This window comes from Patagioenas fasciata, chromosome 15, assembly GCF_037038585.1.
Source record: "Patagioenas fasciata isolate bPatFas1 chromosome 15, bPatFas1.hap1, whole genome shotgun sequence".
Taxonomy (NCBI): domain Eukaryota; kingdom Metazoa; phylum Chordata; class Aves; order Columbiformes; family Columbidae; genus Patagioenas; species Patagioenas fasciata.
Genome location: NC_092534.1, coordinates 3,583,657 through 3,605,409, shown reverse-complemented (window position 1 = coordinate 3,605,409; position 21,753 = coordinate 3,583,657). Strand labels below are relative to the sequence as shown.

Genomic DNA, 21,753 nt, shown 5'->3' with positions numbered 1-21,753 from the left:
AAACAGAAAGTTTAACAGACAATTTGATATCTATGCTAAATTATATTTTTATTCACCAGGTGACCAGAATTCTCCTCCTCCTCCCCCCTTTTGAGGTATATTGGTACTTAAGGAAAATGAGTGGGCTATGTGGGTGGTGACTGTTGTATCCCACGAACACAGGGCAGCTGCTGAGATCCTGCCTTCTGAGAAGAGCTCACCAGAGTGACCGGCGAGGCCGGTGCGGAGGCAGAGCCCGGGCTGCTGCAGAGTGCGGCACCTACAGCATCCCCGCCAGGCGACCGCGGCTGCGCGGCTGTCCAGACCGCTCACGTCGGGGAGGGAAAGTGTTGCACCCATTGGTCGTGGTGAGTCATTTGCACCTTCTGCTACATCTGGCGTGAATTTCATTTTAAGTTACTCTAGTGCATCATTATTTTCAATATTTCCTTCACCAGAAGCTGGAGCCACAGAGGTGAAAATAATTACATTTACCAGAAACTGTCTTTAAAATTGGCAGCTAGTTCTCACTAGAAATAAAAGAGCCAGATTTTGAACAGCACTGAACAGTGCCATTCAGGTGCTCACATGTGCAGTAAAGCTCTATTCATCAGAAGTAATAAAGTGAATATAATTCCCAGTTATTCAAATGCACCTGCCTGTACTTTTCTGTGAGTGGAAACAGAGCAAGGAAACGGTATTTGGGGAATGAATCTAATTAACCATGAAAAAGAGGAATTTTACCAGAAGACTGGACAGCTTGTTTTAATTTCAAGAGAAATTTATGTCATTCTTTTGTCTTGACATAACACTGCATGCAAGTTAACACTAAGCATTAGCTTTAAATGTGCTTCTGTACACCACCACCTTGGATTACATCCCTGGTTTTGGTCTCACCCATATTGTGAGGTTGTCAGTGACTGTTGTGGCCACCCAAATGATGTCTACTGTTTAAAACGTCAAAGTGGCCTCAAATAATTAGATAACTGTGCTGTAAACTCCTGGACCACCAGGATGACATGTCCTGCCTTCAGATACACAGCTCTGTGGTGGCTTGGAAAACTTTCCACCAGGACTTTACCTCAATGTCTTCCCTGGTTTTTTTGTACATGTATTGAAGTAGTTTGCAGGGACAGGTTTAATAGGAAATTTGACTCAGCTTTTCAAAGGAATTAGGAGCAAAAGCTTTTTCACTTGCTCACTGTGCCTGCCAGGTATAACTGCAAGGGCTTTCTGCTGAAATAGAAAAGCCACACTGAGAACTAAGGGAAACAAAGCTAACCTGAACAACACTCAGTTTGAATTGTGTATATTTGAATCTTTTGTTTATGGGAAGTTCTTTTTTTATCTGTAATACTATGCAAGTTCCTATAAAAGTCAGTTTAATTTTAGTATTACTCAATTTCCAAAGAAATAGTTTGGTTTTGTGTTTAGAAAACTTACTGCCAAGCCCCCTCTGCTGGAGGGAAAATTCATGGTTTTATCCCTGGGTGCCGAAGACATCTAGTAAGAGCACTCCAGCTTACTACTGCTCAAGTAATTACAGGCTTAGCATTCGCAAGATCATTACTATCTATTATTATCTGTCATTGTCTGTCATGAGTTGAGCTTTAGAGAAGAGTTAGGATGATGGCTGCAAATGCGTTCAAATCCCTCCATATGAATGAGTACTCGGTCTGTCTGTTGAAAATCCATCCTGTCATTTGGTTATTTTATCATCCAAGATATTTTCAGTAGTGTCCACTCATTTCACCCCCCCCTGTATCTCATATGCATTATTTACATCTTTTGCCAGTGATCTCATTGCACACATTTAGAGTGTACTTGCATCATATGTCTATACAGGAAACAATAAAAACCTGAATCCAAGAAGCACACGTGCTTTCCAAGGGCAGTTCAAACTGCAGAGACCTGCTTTGCTTGTCCTTAAAGTGTGACAAGGGAAGTCCACCAGGTGAAAGACAACGCTCCGTGCTGTTTAAACCATGCTTGTCATTTCTGTATGATAAAACCTTTTGCAAGGACAGGCTTTATATTTACAGATCAGGAAGTAGGCCCATCAAGGGCAGACAGTCCATTAGCTTGAGCACTGAATCAGATTTAAGGCTGCCTGGTGACCTTGCACTAATTAATTAGGCTAAATGCCAAAAAGGAAGTGTGCCACATTGAACATTGCCCAACAAAACTTAGAAGTTTCTGAGACAAAGTGTTGGACCTGTGTTGTGATCCTCTGTGGTGCACACTGAGAGCTGAGCTGCTTTCCAAGGAGATCCAGAGCAGCCAGAAAGGGACCGTTGCCCACAGAGGTGTGGCTGAAGCTTTTCCCACTCTTAAACTTGTTCAAAAATAGGTCTTTGAAGCATGGCTGTCCTTTAAAGAAAGAGCAAGGCCAGGGAGTGTTGCTGAGGCAGCTAATTAGTACTTGAATACCTCTTCAATATGTGGAAAAGTGAGGTTTGTGTCCCTGCTTGCCAAGAGGGCTGGAATGTGTCCTAACCGCTAAGTAGAGGTCTCTTCTCACTGAAGGAAGGAGGAGTATTTGTCAGCTAAGAGAGACTTGGAGCGTAACAGCTGGAGCTCTCACCTGTGAGTGGGAAACGCTGGATTCTTGTGCCGCCTCTGAGTGCTGGTCCATGTTGCACATTAAGTAGTTATTAGATAAGCTACATGTAAGTGGTGTTTGAAGCTGGGCCAGAATTCAGTGGCTCACCTCTCAAATCAATGCCCCAAGCTGCAGGTTTAAAGGCAAATCCCATTCTTTCTGTAGGTCAATGGATCTTAAATGCCTTTCCGTGAACTAAAGCAAGTTCATGGGAAGAGCAGGGAATGTTTCCTTCTACAGGCTTGTGGTGAGGTCATCATTTCAAAATGAGCTTGACAAGCATGTCCTTGAGTCCCTCTATGCTGGGAAGAGATTTCAGCCTGAATTTCCCATGTTTAAGCCTGAAACACCCACATTCCCACAAATGACCTTACCGGCTAACTGTTGGATTCAACCGGAGGTTGAAAAGATGATGGTACCCCTTTAAAGAAAATGTTGCTAGTGAAGTCTCTGAAATGAGAACTATTTCAAAGCTCTATTATTTCACTCAGTTTGAAAAAACAGTGACAATTGTCTCATAAAAATCAAAAAGCTGAGGGAAGAAAAAACACACTGAATTGGTGGTTTATGTTAAAAAAAAATCCCAAAACTTTCTATGTAAGTGTATTTCAGATGAAAATGTTAACTAATTAAAGTTTCCTAGAATATATTGTAAGTACAGCATGGATCTGCAGGAGGTTAAATGAGTATTCAGTTTGAGCTGCAGCAGGCAATTAACACTAAAATTGACAACAGGTTTAGACCAGAAAGAAGTCTAAATAGCCCTGAGCTCTAGGGAAGTTAGAAAACTGAGCCTGTGTTTGGAATTTATGCCCAACCTCTTCACTCACAAGGCAGAGGGTTAAATACATGTAGTCTCAGTTTTTGTCTATGCAACATTTCCTGTCTGCTGAAATGCAGCTCTGTTGCTTCCCAGGTTTAAGTCATCTATTGCTTTATAATTGCAGCGTAATTAGGAGTTCCCTTTCCTTCTGAATGAGGTGATTTTATTGCAGGGTCTGTGCACACTGAAGGAAGAAGAGAGCAATAAAATAAAATTTAAAAAAAGGAAGCAGGAAGCACTTCAGGCCCAAGCAGCGGGTAATCAGAGGCAGCTCTGGAGCGCTTCTTCCTCCCGGGGCATTTGACCAAGCTTTAGATAAACCTCAGGGTTTTCTGGGTCTGCTATCTAGACGTCACATGCCACCTTCACAGGAGTCTTGTGCTTTTGTCATCAGAGCTAACCTGCTTCCACAGAAGCCAAACTGTGGCCAGCCACACTGTAGCACTTGGTAAAAGCTGGGAACAGGAGTCAGAAGCTCCTTCCTACCTGCGTGGGGCAGGGGACCAGGACTGACCGAGGATACGAGTTGCCACTTTGCAGAGGCCTTTTCATGCAGAGCCTGTTCATTTCTCACCTGCTGAAATGCACAGTTTGCCCTTTTATACAGTGCTGCAGCATGAAAATACATCTTCAGAGCTTTAAAGTTTGAGGTGCTATATATTCAGACATTTACAGATAATATACAAGTGTACAGTGAAATGAAAGCCATGATGAAAACTTGTTCTTCAGTAAGTGCCTGCATGGGACATGGCTACCAGGAAAGACAAAAGCTGTGCTTCTAAAGCATCTGTCTGTAACTTTACTGATGAAACAGCAAAGCAAAACCCTTTCCTGCTCATGTGCTGGGAATTCAGTGGGGCTTAATGCAAGATTACAGATCATAAACTAATTTGAGATCATTGCCAAACATGCACACTCTTTGAACTCAGACTGTGGGGAAAGTTTAAGTTTCTAAGAACTTCATGGCATTGCTTTTTTATGACTTTATGAGTACTCTTTACAAACATTACCAGCTTGCAACACTCCACAGCTGTATGAGGAAGATTGCAGAAGTTCTGGTAGACAGAGCTCTGTTGTTTTACAGCTGGGAAATGCAGCCTTTAGAAGGAAACACATCTATCTGGTTTACAGATCAGAGGGTGAAAGAAAAAAATTCTCGAAGTACTTTCAGTTCTGTTTCCTTTGGCTGGATTGTCTGTCTTCCCCGGCCGATCGTGGGTCCAGCCAGAATCAAGGGTGGTGCAATGACATTTATAAGAAACAAAAGGGAAAGTAGCCATAAGCAAAAGGGACATTCACTGAATACTGCCAGCTGTGAGTAAAATGTGGCGCTATTTAAATGAACAGTTCTGTGACTGTGAACTTTAGGGATTATTTTAATAAGGACTGTTCATCTCAGCCTTGATTTCACAAGTCACAACCATTATTTGCGCTGATACCAAAGAGGGTGTAAAATATGTAGAAGTACATAGTATGTGTCTCAGAAGGAACCACGTACCTTTCAGAACAGGGCCCAAGTCAGAAGAATCAGTAGATTGATACCGAGCACATACTATGATTTAACTGGGCCAGCTGAAGTATTTTATGAACTCTATCCGCATTATATGTGCTGAATCTCACCTGAATGCTTAATTTTCCCAGGCAGGGTGGAGCAGTGGAACTGGGGAGTGATTTGGGCCAGCCCAGTGGCACTTGACAAATGTCTGCCCTAAGTGCGGAATTCCTTCATCAATATGGTTATTCATTGCCAACAGTCTAGATGGAGGAAAAATGGGGCCCGGAGGATATTTTTACCATTGCCCAGATGTTCACTCGAGTGTTTGATTTGGCAGAACTGAGTGTAAAAGGGTTTGCATCAGATGACAGCATGAACACAAACTGCCCGTGCTGCAGCCTCCTGAGCTCCACTGGTGAGTGCCGGGGGCTCCTGTGGACCCAAACACCACTGACTTCCCAGCAAAGCACCAGCTGGAGGTACCAGGATGCAAATAAATTAGTGGTCTCTGTCAAACAGGAGGTCCAGTTATTCAATTTTCCTTCTGCCTTAAAATCTACTAAAACAATGAAAGTGAAAACATATAACCCACATCTGTTAGCATTGTTTGTTAGCAATCGTATTATCTTTCAGGGGTCTAGATAAGGTATAGTCAGAGTAGCAAGATCTGTAGATAATAAAAGGAAACTCCTTGTGCCTTTCACTTTCACCTTGCACGGTTTCTCGTAAATGCAGCTGTAACCGGCAACGGAGCCTGAGTGCTCTGATAAGCTTTGCTTTGCAAATCTGAGACTGTGTGTTGGCCTTTTGGCTCAAATTGTAGCAGAGCTACAGATCTTCAAATGCTCCTGCACAAAATTTGAAATTATCTGAGTACAAGTGCTTGATGTTTGGAATGTCAAAACTCCAAAGTGCAAGTAAAAACGTGCACACATTGTCACGCCTGCTCTGCACAGCCACCTTCTGCCTCGTGACATTTGCATGAGTCTTAGACACCAGCCACACAGAACCGATGTCTTCTAGTTGGTTCTTAAAGCATTGACCGTTGGTTTTTGCAGTACAGTGCACTACTGCAAGGCTTTGAAAATAAGGTGTACTGGTTTTGCATTCATAATTTATCATTTATTACTGCTTTTCATGGCAAGTTGAAAGCTTGCGAAGTTTTCGAATCCCAGTATTTTTGAATCCCTGAAGAGTTGCTTTTCGGTTGTATTTGAATTTCAAGTCCAAGTTTTATTCTGCATTTTGGAGGGCTGCCCTGTATAGAGCTACATTTAGAAACAACCATTATGTTGCACAACTCTGTACATATTAGCCACCCACAAAAATTCAAAAATATATTTTTAATATAATTAATGAATAATTATTTAAATTCATGAAGATAATTAAATGTTTGTATAGTTGCCTCACTGCAGTCTTCATCAGAGCCATTAGTTTAGTAGAAAGGTCAGGTTACCTGTACATAAGAAATTATTTTAATATTTTCCCTTGAAGGGGGTCCTTTTCACAATTTCTTTGTATGTTCCTCTGGTTCATTTTGTTTTCCTGTTTAGTTCATAACACAAAGTTTAGAGTCTTACTGGAACGAGCTGATGAAAATTATTTCCCTTAACAGAAACTGAATATGGATCACTTGTCAGTGAGCATCGTTCAAGACTTCGGATGCCAGCAAGAAAAGTCAGACCTTCATTCCATTAAATTCATATTTGACCCTGCAGTTTCTGGGCTTTGTGGAAAGAGATGTTTCAATATTGTGTTGAATGTAAGGTGCTGTACGGACTACAAACTAGAACCTGTGATTAAAATCACTTAAATCAAGTGGTGGAGGCAGTTGTGGCATTTTAATGTCAAATTATATTTTAAAATGCGACCATTCCATATGAGTCTTAGAGGTCTTTTTAAGCTGAACTGATGAGATGCCTGCCAGTTGGCTCATGCAATCTTGTACCTTTTGATTTTTTTAATAATTAAAGAAGCCTAAGAATATGAAAACATATTTCAGCAATTAAACATCGGATCTCCTAATTCTGTGATTTTACTTACCATTTATATCTTGTCGTGGACCTTCTAAGAGATAACTAGACCTTGTATAGCTCATACGCTGACTTCCATCCAAAATTGACCTATTGTACACACCAACATTGTGATTCATTCATGCCAGTACTTGGGGAGTGAGCTGCTAATTGGAGGTGTTATGGAAATAATTACATTCTAAGCCTGGGCTCGTAACTACTTCAATTTTTGAAACTTTCTTTACAAAATGCACAGCATAATGTAAGACATCAAAAAATCAAGCTTATTTAGGCCACAGTTCATCTAAGTGCATAAAGACATGTAAGTTCTATTATTGAGCAGCTTTAAACACAAGTTTCACTGCTGTTAATTTCCTCTTTGTATTATTTTTGCTTTTGCAGTCGTTCAGCTGTTTGTTCTGAATTCATGCTCTGCTTCCCCGCTGCAGAGGAGCACAAGGCCAGCTGTTCCTTCAACTATGATTTAGCTTTTGCTTTTGGATGTACCAAAACCAGAGCCTTCCCGCTCAGCACTCAGCCGCATTCTGCCCGTTCAAGGCCATTTGTGCAGTTTCTGAAGAGGATGCGGATACTGCTTGTGCCCAGGGTCCGGTCCAGGATCCTTTTCATCCAGCATCCCCAGGTAATCACGTGGATAAAGCCTTAGTCACAGCTTCACAGAAAATAAACACAGCCATTTTACATGGAGATTTCTGATCCTAGAGCATAATTTGGTTGTTAAGGACAGTCAGGACATCTGTGTCGTAGGTGATATGCCATGGGAAAACAAGTCAAAAACATTAGCTAAGGCATAGGGAATAGTGAGGAGTATTCACTTTTCAGACAAATTTTCAGTGACTGGAAAAGAGCTGGCGGGTCTGCCTGGCTGTGTGACTATTAGTAAAAGCCTCTCCCTACTAAGTACCAGAAATTTATTTTTGAATCTTTGAACAGGCCTTGAATATTGCAGAACCCTGCCAATGTATGCTCTGAATGGCTGTAACTTGTCAGCCTTACTGGCCCCTCTGTATATTTATAATATTTGAAATGTCAGATTTTAATTTTTAAAAACAAAATGCCACTCTTCTGGTTACTTTTCTTCAGGAAAATTATTCTGCTCTCACTCCACTGGATGAACTGGATGCTGAGGATGCTAATCAGAGTATATTTATGCAAAGCCAGCAGCTCTCAAGGGAAAACATTATGGTCTTTGTTCCCCCACACTGGTTACATGGGCTCTCCGCCATGTTAAGCTTCTCCTAAACATCCAGCTCTTTTATGAAGTGAAATGAAGTCAGAAAGGCTGAATGACTGAAGTCTCCTAGCTATGGCTTCACTTCAGTCAGGATGAAGATGTAACACTTTGAATGCCATTTGTATTTCCTGTTTAAAGAGTTCTTTTTTTTCTTGATGCAGAAGTTTGAATAAGCTCACCTGGAAGCCAGCTTCACACACTGTTTGCAGAGCAGCAAGTAATACTGGTAAGTAAAGACTACGACTAGTAGGAAAGTCTATGATTAGTAGTAAAGGCCGGGCTGGATGGGGCTTCGAGCAGCCTGGGCTGGTGGAAGGTGTCCCTGCCCATGGTAGGGGTGGGACTAGATGGCCTTTAAGATTCCTTCTGGCCCAAACCATTCTATGATTCTGTGATTTTTTTTTTTCATCATGACATAGCCCTATTCCATAGAATGCTGCTTTATTTCAGTTATATACCAGCATATTTATAGCATGGAAAGGAATAAACAGGTGACACCCACTTCTGCAGAATGCGACTGAAGCTCTCTAAGCATTTCCTCTAAGTATTCTCTGTAAAAGAAATGAGTCATCTAAGCTCAAGAGCATCTCACTGTTTTCATAGCCTGTAGGCTGCCATCAGTAGGGATGTGTGTGGTGAGTGACAGGAACTGCTTAAGTTTGCGTGACAGTGACAGCAGTTAAATGATTTCTCATGTTAAGGCTGGCGGTGCAAGCTGAGGTTTCCACTCTCTCTGAGGGGATGCCTGAGCCAGATGTTGGTTTTCCTGTGCCACACACTCGGTGCAGCTCTCAGCTCCTGGCAGCTGCAGGGAGACTCTTGCCATAATCCTCTGCTGATTCCACTCAGCGTATGCAACGTACAGCACCTGAGTGAGGTCCTCAAGAGAAAAGAGGGTGCCTTGCTAATGCTTTATTTGATAGCATTTGCCACAAAAGATAATTCACCTTATCTTAGTGACTCCTATGCAGTTTTGGCAGGACAGCCCTACAGGAGAGGCCAGACTCTTCTTGTTAGTATGATGATGATGATGATGTCTCTTACTCACATTTACCTGTCTTGTCCATATCACTTCTAAAATGTCGCTTATTCAGAGCTACCTGCTAACTAAAACTTTGGCAGGTGGCACCTGGAGTTTTCCTGTTTCAGCAGATGACTTGCCTGGCTCCAGGTCTTTTAAAATTGCTGGTCCAACATAATTTAGCATCCATATGCCAGACTGATCAGTCCCAAAGCAAAAAGTACAGGCAGGTGAAGTTCAAGTGAGGGATGCAAATATGACTGACTTCCAACTCATTAATTCCAACACATTGACTCATTAATTTCAAATCATTAACTAAATTCAGTGATAATGAGCCTAAAAAAACCCTGAGGGATGAGGATGGTTTTCCAGACTTCATCCAGCATGTCAGCATGTCCGCTTTGCATCTTATACACAGTACAAAACAGCAGGAAACAACTGCATTTTGTATTAATGTGATTCTTGCATGTAGTTCTGTATGCAGTACAAGAAAATAAGCACAAACTAGGGTGGATCTCTTTAAGGAGAAACCTGACAGTTTGTCAGGTTGTCCGTCAGTGAAGTTTCATACGAATACCAGGGAAAGGAAGACAGTTTGTTTCAGATCCCTCTTCTCGCTTAAGGAGTGATGCATTTTTACAAAGTATTGTTTTCTTATCTCTCTTCTGTCATGCTTAGCTCCTGTACGCTGCTTCCTTTTACTGATGGAGGATATCAGAGACACAATCGTATCACTTTGCAGTTTACCCTCTGGTTGTGCGCAGTGTCTGCAAGAGATGCTGACACAGCTCATCTGTGAAGAGCTGCCCCCATCACACTGGAATCCCCTGAGCTTCTGGGCTGCCGTGGACAAGTTTCTCAATAGTATCTGTTTTATGGACAATTGTGGGCCATGCAGACATTACCATCCATATATTTATAAGCTCCACACTTCATGACTTTTCTTCCATTCATCAGTGGAGCTTCCAGGTAGCCCTGTTTCTAAGGCAAGTATTTAAAAACAACTAGAAATGATTTTTTTTTTAAATGGCGATTGCTTGGATTCCAAATCTTAAAACAATGAAACCAAAACAAGACTTCTTTTGAAATCAAGGTAGTGATTTCTCAGTACTAGGAAAGAGAAACTGAGAAATAAATCTGAACCCTTTCGGTGCACATGAACCAGTGGACTAGGGATGGAAACATTTTTTAAAACTCTTCTGGGTATGATGGAAGGCTGTAAAATATCAGAATTTCTGGCCAAGGAAAATAATTATTTTTTCTGGTTTTGTAATGTCAGCCTTTTACCAAAATTAGAGAGGGGAGCAGGGAATTGCTTCTATTTTAAGTAGTACTGTCAGCGAGAGTGTGAAAAGGTCTGCGCTGGACAGAAAGTTACAAATTGCTGCTGCTTTGGAAATACCTTTTCATGGAGATCTAAGGTCAAATTCTTTTCAAAGCTCTCTTGACACCATAGCAACAAAACAGAGCCAGAGTAATTGAAGGAGATGTGGCTGCTGGACTATCTTATCTATGTGTAGTCTGGACATTTTTTACCCATCCTGTGACAGCATCTCACATGCGTGTCAGCGTGAGGAGTCATGTTCTTTAAGACTGCTTTGAAGAAAGGCGCGTATTGTACTAACAGCCAGAACAAGGCAGGTTCTTTCTTTTTAATCCACACAAACCAAACCTCTGTCCCATCCAGCATGCTCTCAGAAAAATGTCCTCAGGTTTAGTCCAGTGTAATTTGCAGCCTCTCAGCCTTTTCCAGCTGAGTGCTGAGCTTCCTCTGCTACCCCAAATCCGAGGCTGATCGCTGTGGGATCATCTCCAGAGAACAGGCTGTTGAGGCGTCAGAGGTTTTTCCTGAAGCTGCAGAACGTGTCTCTGTGCTGAGCCGAGCCTGTTCTTTGACAAGACCTTTGCAGGTAGTTCAGTATAACTTTGCGTTTTACTGAAAGAGAAGGATTTGCTGGAATAGGAAAACAAATCCATTTATTGGTGCAGATTGCCACTGTTTCTGCCCTTCTCACAACATAGTTTCTTCAAGGAAAATCTTTTAAGAGAGACCTTTTAGTCTCTCTGGGGGATTTCACTCTTGTAGGGGTCTTGCCTTCATCTGTAGATTTAAGGGCTTAATAAGCATTAGATCTTCCTATTATACAGTAACAAATAGGAATACAATACTTTTATCAATATTTGGCACATTTATTCTTTTTTATGTGAAACTAAATATTGATGCTGTCAAGTGACTGCAGTTTAAGGGCATAAATTACAAATATTCTTCTCCTGTGAGCCTCGCTCAAATTTTGCATTCATATACAGTAACGATCTAATGTCTTTCTATTCCTGTAAACCATATTATTTGATTGCCAGATTACATGATTCCGTATTGTGCTTAGATGTCAGTGTTTTTATTGTTATTACCAATATTATATTTTATTCTTACTGTAAATGGTAACAAAAAGTTAACTGGTTCCTTACACTATAAAAGGAACAAAGTCCCATTTACAGAATGTCTCTAAACAGAAAATATATCTGGAAAAAAGATATGCTGAATAAATAATGCATAACATGATGGGTGAGTAGGGAAAAAAAAGGTCTTTTAATGTATTTTTCTACTCAGAACAAAACCAGACTTTAAAAAAAAGTAACCGGCTATTTTAACAGAGAACAAAATCTGCTTTAACGAAGAATGATTGCAGGAGGGTCACTTCTCTGTGCATTTTTACCCAGATTTCAATTTTGTAGGTAACAGAACTTATGAAATTGAAGAATCCATCCCCTTGTTTTTCCTGACTCTTTTCTTTTTCTTTGTTCCACCCTCCTGTTTTTCCATTAGCTTACTTCTTGACTTATTTTCTAAATGAAATGCCAACCCACCCCGCCAAAGGAAACCACAACATTTCAAGGATTTCAGATTGTGGCAAAGCGAATTAGCCCATCTGTAATATAAACAGACAGCAAATAAATTCTTAAAGGCCTTGGAATTAAAGTCCCCCAGCTTAGGAGATACGATAATGCCTTTCAGTGCATTATGCTCCAGGTTTCCACACAAGTATATACAATAAAAAGATATCCTGAAAGCATCCCTGAGATGATTCTATGTGCATTTTCTCACGAAACTGGAGGATCTTAATCAACTAAACTATTAAGTGATAATTTCTTGCTAAGTAGTGAAGAAATACTGTGGAAAAATATCTGGGATGGCTCCAGCAGCCTGTGAGGAGATGTGGGTGGATGTACCCCTGGACTGGGGGCAAAGAACAGAAAACCTGTCTGCAGAGTTGAAGTTGGGACACAGCAAAATGCATTTACTGCTCCAACCAAACCATTAAATCAGATTTTACACTAGTTTGTCCATGTAAAGGCGTCAATCCTGAATTGAATTCAGGTGAAACGAGACCCACTAATTACAGCCGCCGGAGCAGCTGCGCACCGGGGTCGTTGGGATCAGATGAACCACCTGTGAGAAACTTGTTTGCATCAAAGGCAGCACACCTGTGCCCAGTACTTTGTTTTTCCATGTGAGCCATTTTTGTCTTTAACGCAGGAGGCTCGGCAGTAGACGTGCTAGTTGTGTGCGGCGGCGTGTCCGGTTCTGGAGATCGGGGTGTTTGCGCCCTTCAGCCCCCTGAGGTCAGCGGTTCATCGGGGGCGGGAACAGCGCGGGTGCTGCTCCGCGGGTGGGTCCCACCCAACGGCGCGGGGCTCCAGCTCCTCCCAGCTCTGCTGCAACGCAGCCGCCTGTCGCCGGGCTGGGCCGCTGGCCCCGGCCCAGCTCCCCGCTCCTCTCAGCCGGCGGTGCCGGGGCCGCCCCACGCGCGGCTGCCGCTGAGGCGCCATCAACCTGTGGGGCGGAGTGGCCCGCGCGCCGCTTCCCGCCCTTCCCCTTAGCGGCTGCGCCGGCCGCCCCTCAGCCGCCTCCGGGTTGGACATGGCCGGGAACGGGCCGGGGCCGCCGGTGAAGGTGCTGGCCGCCCAGCTGCAGAGGGCGGTGCGGGACGCCGGCGGGACGTGGCAGTTGAGCCGGGCGGAGGCGGGCCGGGCGCCGCTGGGCCTGCGGGCTGTGTGGATGCAGGGCACCGTGCTGGAGGTGGAGCGCGGCGGCGCCCGCGGCGGCTCGGCCCGGCTGCAGGACGGCAGCGGCGCCTTCACCGTGCTGGGGGTGGAGGACGTGCCCAAAGGGCGGCCCTGCCTCAGCGCAGGTACCGGCGGGCGCTGAGGGGTGGGGGCTGCCCCGCGTGTTTATTTTGAAGTAACTGAGCAGGTTCCCGCCCAAGGCCCGCGTCAGCCTGGCTGGGGTGGGGGTGCAGCGGCCCCTCCCGAGGCACGATCGCTTGTGCCGTGGCGGCGGCCCCGCGGGCAGCTCATGAACGGGGCTCGGGCTGCTCCACATCTGGAGGCTCTCTCCGGCCTGTGCCGGAGTGTCGGGGATGGTTCCTGCCCATGTCAAGCGTGCGCCTGTGGGCCGTGCTCAGCCTGTGCGGCGGGCACTTTGTCACATACCCCATCATTCACAGGAGAAACATCCTGCAAAGCCGTGCTGCTGTAGCAGTCGCAGAAGGAGCAGTGTGTGCTGCAGCAGGGCAGCGTGTCTGTGGCTGTCAGTGTGAAGACTTATGCTGCCTTCCTATATGAGTTCCAGTAAGGATAGGGCCTATTTTCAGTTCTTTACGGTTACAGGAAACATTCTATCAAACTAGGGTGCTGCAGAGAAGAGCTGTGAGTCTAAGAACTCATCAGTACCGTTAATTCAACTGGAGAAGTGCTGGACTGCAGGGTTGCAGTAATGGTGGTACAAAATAGTCACATCACTTCATTTTCAGTCTTCTGAATTATTCTTCCTCCACTTGCATGGCAGAGCAAATTGTGTGCTGGTTTCGAATATTGCTGTTTGAAAATCTAGTAAAATCTGCTGTAAAAATGGCTGTATGGATAATCAAGCCTTTTTCTGAAATGCAGTTCTAGGCAATCTTAGTTTCTTGAGTTTTCTTGCAAGTATTGGCAGCTTTAATTCCAACTGTTTGACGACCTGGTTTTAAATATTTTGCTTTCTGAATTGAAGATGAAGATTATTATAAAGGTTACTTAAATGTCCTGCTTGCTTGTTTTTTATAGGGAAGTATGTAATGGTGATGGGTGTGGTGCGCTCCTGCAGTCCTGAACCTGTTCTTCGAGCAATAAAGATGACAGATCTTTCTGAAAACCCCGTGCATAAGAATATGTGGAGCCTTGAAGTGGAGGATTTGCACAGAGTCATCCCCTAGATGCATTTTCTTCTGCCTAAAATAACTGAAAATGTACTACTTTTTTTTTTTTTTTTTAAGCTCTTTTGGTGTAGAGCATTGGACCATTCTGTGTATTTGTGGTTTCAAAAAACCACCAGTTACTCTTGGAGTAGAGCAAAGAGAGAAGTCAGGCTCAGAGTTAAGTGGAGGGATCATTGCATATTTGATAATTAGCACAACGTTAATCTATGTCACAGTCTCTTTTTATACCAGCAGATTTGAGAAACATTTGATTCTTTCTGAGTAACATGTCTGTGCGCTTAGGAATACTACGTTTGTACATATGTTAGTTGCTGTTTCTAGGAACACGTGTTTAGATAGTCATTCCTATAGCCATGTGTTCTTGACAGCAGGGGCTGCACAGAACTCGTGTTACCAGGGTGAGCTGGATTTATGGAATGAAGGCAAAATGTGCTTCAGTCTGCTTAGATTGTGGTTGGAAATAACATCTCCGCCTGTGTTTTTCAGTAATAACCATGTAAGTAAACCTGTAAGACAGATGTGTCTTTCTAACTGTAAGCAGAGTCTTGTACTTAAACACTTCCCTGGTTTCTGTGTTTCTGAAGTACTGAAAGTGGTGCAGCAATAACCCCTCTGTTCCAGTGAAGTGAAATTAACTTTCTCAGTGTGATGCAGGATTCCTTGGAATAGGTTCTCCAGGTTCACGATGCAAATACCACCTCATGAAACAAGCTTGCTGTGCTAATTGCATTTTTCTTTTTGAAGGTTTCGTTTCTTGTTCCAATGTATGCTATTTTTAGTTGTTTAAGAAATTCTTAAATATATTTTTATCTTTCTTCTGTCATCCTTTGGAAAAAAAACCCATGAAATCAAATCAAAAAGCCTTTAGAAAGCAGAACTATTACTACTGTTTATTTCCCCTCTTGTCTAAAGAGTATTTGAGTTATAAAGAAAGCATTGTGCTATCCATGTGTCATGTGTTTGTAGTTTGGGATTATATTGTCCAGCAATACAGTTATGTTAATTAGGAAGGCATATGGGAAGGGAAGATACTCTCTAGTCAGATTTTAATTGAAGACAAGAATTATGTGGTGGTAACTAAATTTTTAAAATTGTAAGATTATGTTTCCAAAGCATGTGGAAATTAAAGTAGATCTTTTAAGTAGATCTTTAAATGAGATCTTTACAGATTAAGGACTGGATTTCAGAGCACAATTTCAGCCTTGAGTTTAGTATTCCAAACCAGATCACATCAGAGGCCTTTGTATAGTGGAAGTCCTGTGCTCTGAGACCCTCCTGATGAAATGCCAAAACATACATACAGATTTTTGGCAGTCTGGGTTTATTTATTGTTTTTAATGCTGGGAAAAAATTCACTTGTGGAATGCTGTAGCCTATCAGAAATGATCCACAGGGTCAGCAGGTGTTTTTATCTGGTGATAGGTACTCTTCCATCTGAATGCTTTTTATGCTAAGGCGGCAGTAAAACCCTGGAAATAAAGAGCCAGAAGGTTTGCTGCATCCTTGCTTGTGTCAGTAAATTTATGGAAAAAATAAATATGGCTTGTAGCCCCTGTCATATGGAGTTGGTAGGTGCACAGTGTAGTGGCTCTTGGGAGTGAGAGTACTGTTAATCTACCTGGCAGTGATGCATATTTACTGAATGCATCTGAAAAGTTGTGTTTATATAGGACTGGAGTGTATTTATGTAGGGCTGGATTGGACTGGATTTGTAGAGGATTTCTTTGCATCTTTCCCCACCCTCTCCCATCCAGAGGCTCATGAGGCATCTGGGGTTCCTTTGCTAACAGTCAGTTCCAAGCATAAGAAGATCTAGATCTCCTCACTGCTTGATTTAGGGGGTTTCAGTATGTCTGGCTCTGTTCTGTACACTTGACCTCACACACATAAGCTCTGATTACGGCTCCTGGCAAGTTTCACATACTTGATCAGTACAAAGCTCCAAGTGTTGGTTGGCAGATGGGAAGGAGAGCTGCTGTCGAACTGAAGTACTGCTTGAGCAAACCGGTAACTCTTAAGGGTTTTAAAGCCAAGACTGGATGCTTTTAGGACAGTTCACATTAAAAAGTACTTTTCTAGGAATTCAAAACTTGCTCTCAGTAAAGTTGAATGTCGAGCTACTAAACAAATATTTCTAGTGTTTGCTTTGACTTGGAGCTGAGCCGTGCTTTACCTAGTGAGTGGCTGATGCTGCTCATGTCTGTTGGTGGCTTCTCTCCCACTGAGGTTTAAAGGCCAGGCTGAAGTGCCTCATCTCTGCATTTCCAGTTCAACACTGTAGGGCTCTGCTGGGTGGTGGGAATTCTCCCTTTTCCATGTCTTAACTCGTGTCTCAAGTTCTACAGTAGGATGTGGGTTTGTCTGATTTTGGATTTTTTGTTGTTGTTGCTGTTGCACAGCAGAGCACATGACTGAGAATTACAGGGTCAGGGCTTCGGTAGCCCTGTCTTATGGAGGGGGAGGTCAAAGCTGGGATGTTGTTCTTGCTGTTTGCATCTTGAAGGGGGTAGGAGAGTGGCTGCAGATTGCAGGAAGGCTTCTGTGCACTGTGTTGGCTCTGCCATCACTGGAACAAATCTGGATTTACAGCAGAGCACATACCAGTAGCTGAGGAGCTTTGTAGATGTGCAGTTTCTATATATGACCTATAGAAAGGACATGTTGAAGGTGAGTTGTAGGCACTAAAAATACACTTGAAGAATGACTTACACCCAGCCGTCCTGGCATAAAGAGGTTGTTCAGAGTGCTCTGATGAGCAAGAGTTAGAGATGCAGCAGTTCCTCATCTCCTTCAAGGCAGGCAGCAACATCAGAGCCATTTGTATTGTGTGATGTGTAGATCCATGAGCTATTCAATGGATTTTATGTGTTTCCCGTAAAACAGGATAGTTTGTGTACTGCATTACCTTCATCTGAAGCATGAACATTTCAGATGATGAGTCAAGGTGTTCTAAAATGTGCAGTATTATCAGTTGTTCTGTACTAAAAGTTTAGTCCTGATGAAGCCAGGGAGTGCAGAGAAGACACCAGTTTTGAAATACCGAAGTTCTGATGTGCAGAATTATTCAGTGAAATCTTGCCGAGGGGAATCCTTCTTGCAGGATCACGTTTGTGAGGAATCACAAAGCTATTTTAGTTGGTTTGAGGGATGCTCAGTCATCACCTCACCTTGGCATGCTCCCCTGCGGGAGTGGCAGCTCACAGCAGGCTGGGAGGCCGCTGTCAGCCAGCGGGGATGGCTGGAGTGTGCTGTCTCCACCACGGCTTGTGCCACCTTCCTACTGAACAGCCCTACCATGTACCTGATGTCTCACTTCTGTTAGGAAGGGCAGGTGTTGTATTATTTCCATCTTTTAATTCCCAAGATGAGACATTACCGTGCAGTGATTAAGACATACTTAAAAATAATTTTGATGGGTGGTTTCCTTGTTTCACTAAAGGTTTTATAAAATTCATTTCAAGACTATCTTTACCTGTAACAAACTACTCCATATTTGTGGCTAGTTATTTTATGAACAGTCATGGAGAAGAGATTGCCTTTCCACTAATACCAGTAGTCCATCTGGAGCATAGGAAAGGCATAGCTGCCACTACAACAAAATGGAGATGTGACTTTATTCATGAAAGCTATAAATAGTTGCTAAACTCAGATTATGAAAATGAAGTGTGATTTGGGGTGCGTGGGTGGGGTTTCCTCATCTACCTCTTCTCCAGCTCATGGTTCTTTTGGTCCTGTTCTGTATGAATCGTCTTGGTCAGATGCAGTATGTGTGTTTCGGGACAGCCCTGGGGACACGAGGCACTGGAGGTCTCTGGGACCTGGGTGCTGGCTCCATCTGAGGGTGACTGACCCTGCCTGTGCAGCTCCTGCTGAGCTTCATGGCTTCAGGTGTGGTTGGAGGGACTCCTGCGGTTCCTGCCTCTCTCGAGTATCTAGACAAACCGAGCCTTTGTGGAACCTGGGAACAGCTTTATCAACATGCTGAGCACAATGGTTGTAGTTTAAAGTGTTTATTGGTGTTAAAATGGCATGGTTATCACCTGTGGTATGTTATGCAGCTTCTAGGAGACTCAGGATCTGTATCCATCTCAGTGTTGCTGTCTACAGTGAGCACATAGTTAAATTATTCTCTGTATTTTTGGAGCCCTAATTGCATTGCAATTAGCTGAGAACTAAAGCAGCTGTAGTGAATGTTTCGCTCTGTGTGCTGGCATTTTACTTTGTTCTTGTAACTGTCACCTCAGTATTTTTTTCCACATTTGATGTGTTTGGCATGCATTAAGTGACCAAGGAGAAGGCTTTGCGTTTTTTTTTTAATTCAGTAACTGGTGTAAATACTCTTTAGATTTCAGAAATATTTCATACCATTTTGGCTTTGTTATAAAATACTTCTGTGTAAGTAAGCAGTTATAAAATAGTTACACAGGAAGACTTTATTTCTGCCATGTTTTATATACATACCAGCATCTCATGTGTGGGAATCTGAACAATTGTAGGAGTTTTTCCTGACTAGTGTGAGAACTGTGTTTTACTCAGAATTTGTACAAAACTGCAGTCTATGTGTTCAGAAAGCAAAAGTGGGCTGAGGCAGCACACACAAGATAACCGAGACCAGCTGCTGTTTCTGTCTCCACAACTAAGGAGCCATTTAAACCCAGCCATTTCCAACTCTGGAGATCAGTGCAACTTTAATCTTGTGAATAATAGTACAAATGCACTCCAGCATTAAAAAAAGGAAGTCAGATGTTTATTAAGATTATTCCATAGTTCAGAACACCGTTATTTCCAGGTTTGCATATTATGCAAAGACACCTGAAACATTTTGTAGTGTTACCTTTTACTGAGGTTACCATTCCTGGTAACTGTGTGGAGAAACATATTGCGTTGTTTTAATCAACAGACCTACAATATAGAAACTAATTTAAGAGATGAGATACTTCCACACAACCTTAAGACGACTTCATGAATAGGATGGGTATCAGTCACCTTTTCCCAACATGTAAACTGATTTCTGAGAAGGAGGTTCTAGAGCCACAAAAGGAGAATCTGAAACCGGTGAACAGAAAAGGCTGTTTCTCATTTAACAATGTAAACAGTAAGGGAATAGTGAACCAGCATAAAAAGAAAAAAATATTAAATGCTTCCAGTTATTTAACCATCTTATTTCTATTGTCTTAGGCTTCTTGCTTGTTGGGGCCCTTCCCTGGAAAAAGGTCACTTTCTCCAGAATTTACTGAACAGCTGAGTTTCAGTTCTGGAGAAAAAAGAAGTTGGTATCTGCACAGGTTCCAAGCTGATAACGCCGCTTTGACAAAGTAGCCCACTTGTACTGACCTTAGCTGGAACAGAGCTTTGTTATCTTTTAAATGTATGTGTGCTACAGTTCAGGGCTTGTGAAGAGGCAACTTTGCCACTGAATGGGAGATGATTTTTTTTTTTTTGAAGTAACTGATACTCTTATGTCCAATTTCTTCTGGTTGATTATAGTTTCTTGTCACTGTACTGAAATAATTCCTCTTACTCTCAGGTGAAAAGCTTTTTTTAACTAAATATGCTTCATTATATTTGTAGTCCTAACACTAATTAGTTCACATTTTTACTGTTCTCTCTACTGTTGCTTCTAGCTTGCCCATCTAACACAGCTGTTTGTTTTGAGTGCTGAAAGAGTTCTTCCATCTTCAGGGCCAGTACCTGCCATTCAGAACTGGCTCAAGCTGAAATGAAGAGGAGATTAAATCCAGTTAAGTGGTTAGTAAGTAATTAAACAATAGAAGGTAACAAGTGACATGTAATACAAGCTGTTAGATGCCTAATTACAATAAATTTATGAAGGGGAAAAACCATCAGATATATTTATGACATTATCAAAAAGCTGTGGGAAAAAGTATTTTAGCATTTTAGATACAGTTTTATCTTAGATACGCTGAACTGAAATGAAGATGTAAGGTTCTTTATGTTTGACAAATTCACACTTAGGAGGAAACGAGCAGCATTATTATTAAAGTTTATGGGCTCTGGCTAGTTCGACTATCTGGTGGAAGATCCTTCATGAGAATGAATTTTGAGAAGATAGTGCAGAGGTTGCTATTACTGACTGTTTTCTCTCTTGTTCTCATGACCTCAGCAGCCTGTCGGTTCCGATGCCTGACTGGCCTGGCTGTTACACGCTCTTTCACAACATCAGACGTAATTCTCCTTACTGCAGTTTGGTCTCGCACACTTCCTTCGCTTTAGTGGCTTTACTTATTTAAACACTTGACTCATGTCTTTCCTCAGCCCTTCAATTTTTTTTCCCCACATAGAGACCTTTGGACTTTTCTCAGCTGGTTCACAACTTAACTGAAACATGGTGTCCAAAGCTGGATGCATAAAATAAGCTGAGATTATAAGAATTATTTCTTGTGTTCAATATGTTTGTTCCTGTGTACATCCCCAGTATACCCTGCTTGTCTTACAGTGTGCTTTAATAATGTTATTGTTGTTAGCCGAGCTTGTGAGCTGCTGTAATTCCAGTCCCGTTCCTCAGAAGTGGGGTAACATAAACTAGCAGCACTAGTGACTTCAGACTTCTGGCCACGGAGCCATTCTAAAACTCCTGTTTTGAACTGATTATCCAGGCTCAGATTTAACAAAATTTGTCTCTATATTTCATATTCATTATGTTGAAGAGTTTAGATAAATTATTGGAGCTAAAACCACTTGCTGCCTACACCCTGGAGGTGTTTAGATGAGGTTCTTAGGGACACGGTTTAGTGCTAGTTAGGTTAGGTTATGGTTGGACTCAGTGATCCTGAGGGTCTCTTCCAGATGAAATGATTCTATGATTCTAAGATACTATCCAGCAATTTCATGGCCATCTGCTGCTTACACACAGGGTAAACTGAGTACATAGGCAGATAATAACACAAGGCATTATTATCACACATGGGAATGTACGCTTGTGATGCACTTAAAGATATATTGAGTATTCTTTTTTTCTAGGTTTTTATTTTATGGCTAACACAATTGCCTACAAATACTTGATATTTATTCCATTCGTTATTGGGTGAGAATTCAGCAAATACTTGTAAATATATTTCTTAAGCATACCACAAATGTTTGTAGTCACAAAATCACCCTTTTGAGGTGGTAGTGAGTTTATAAATGTGAATGAATAACATTTAATTGCATATATTAAAAAAAAATCACCCCGCTTTCTTGTTACTAAGCTTTAGCAAAGGATGGGGCATAAAAGGTAGGAGTGTAAAACCAAGTGCTTCATTTCAAGTAAAAGCATAATTGGCTCTTAGAGTAAATGTTGCCATTGCAGTC

General features: G+C 42.2%; 2 protein-coding genes across 3 annotated transcripts in view; one reads left to right on the top strand and one right to left on the bottom strand.

The window, feature by feature from the left end:
- Nucleotides 1-12,905: 12,905 nt before the first annotated feature.
- RMI2 (RecQ mediated genome instability 2) lies at nucleotides 12,906-15,386 on the top strand. Its single transcript, XM_065850949.2, has 2 exons — nucleotides 12,906-13,377; nucleotides 14,291-15,386. Exons 1-2 carry the CDS (start codon nucleotides 13,107-13,109, stop codon nucleotides 14,437-14,439), a joined length of 420 nt encoding a protein of 139 aa, XP_065707021.1. The 5' UTR covers nucleotides 12,906-13,106; the 3' UTR covers nucleotides 14,440-15,386.
- Nucleotides 15,387-19,167: 3,781 nt separating this feature from the next.
- Nucleotides 19,168-21,753, bottom strand: part of LOC136108748 (uncharacterized) — a 91,891-nt gene continuing 89,305 nt past the window's right edge. For both annotated transcript variants that reach the window (XM_071815258.1, XM_071815257.1), the window contains one exon: nucleotides 19,168-20,156. In XM_071815258.1, coding sequence (XP_071671359.1) covers nucleotides 20,141-20,156 — 16 coding nt within the window. In that variant the 3' untranslated portion in view covers nucleotides 19,168-20,140. The remainder of the gene's footprint in view (nucleotides 20,157-21,753) is intronic.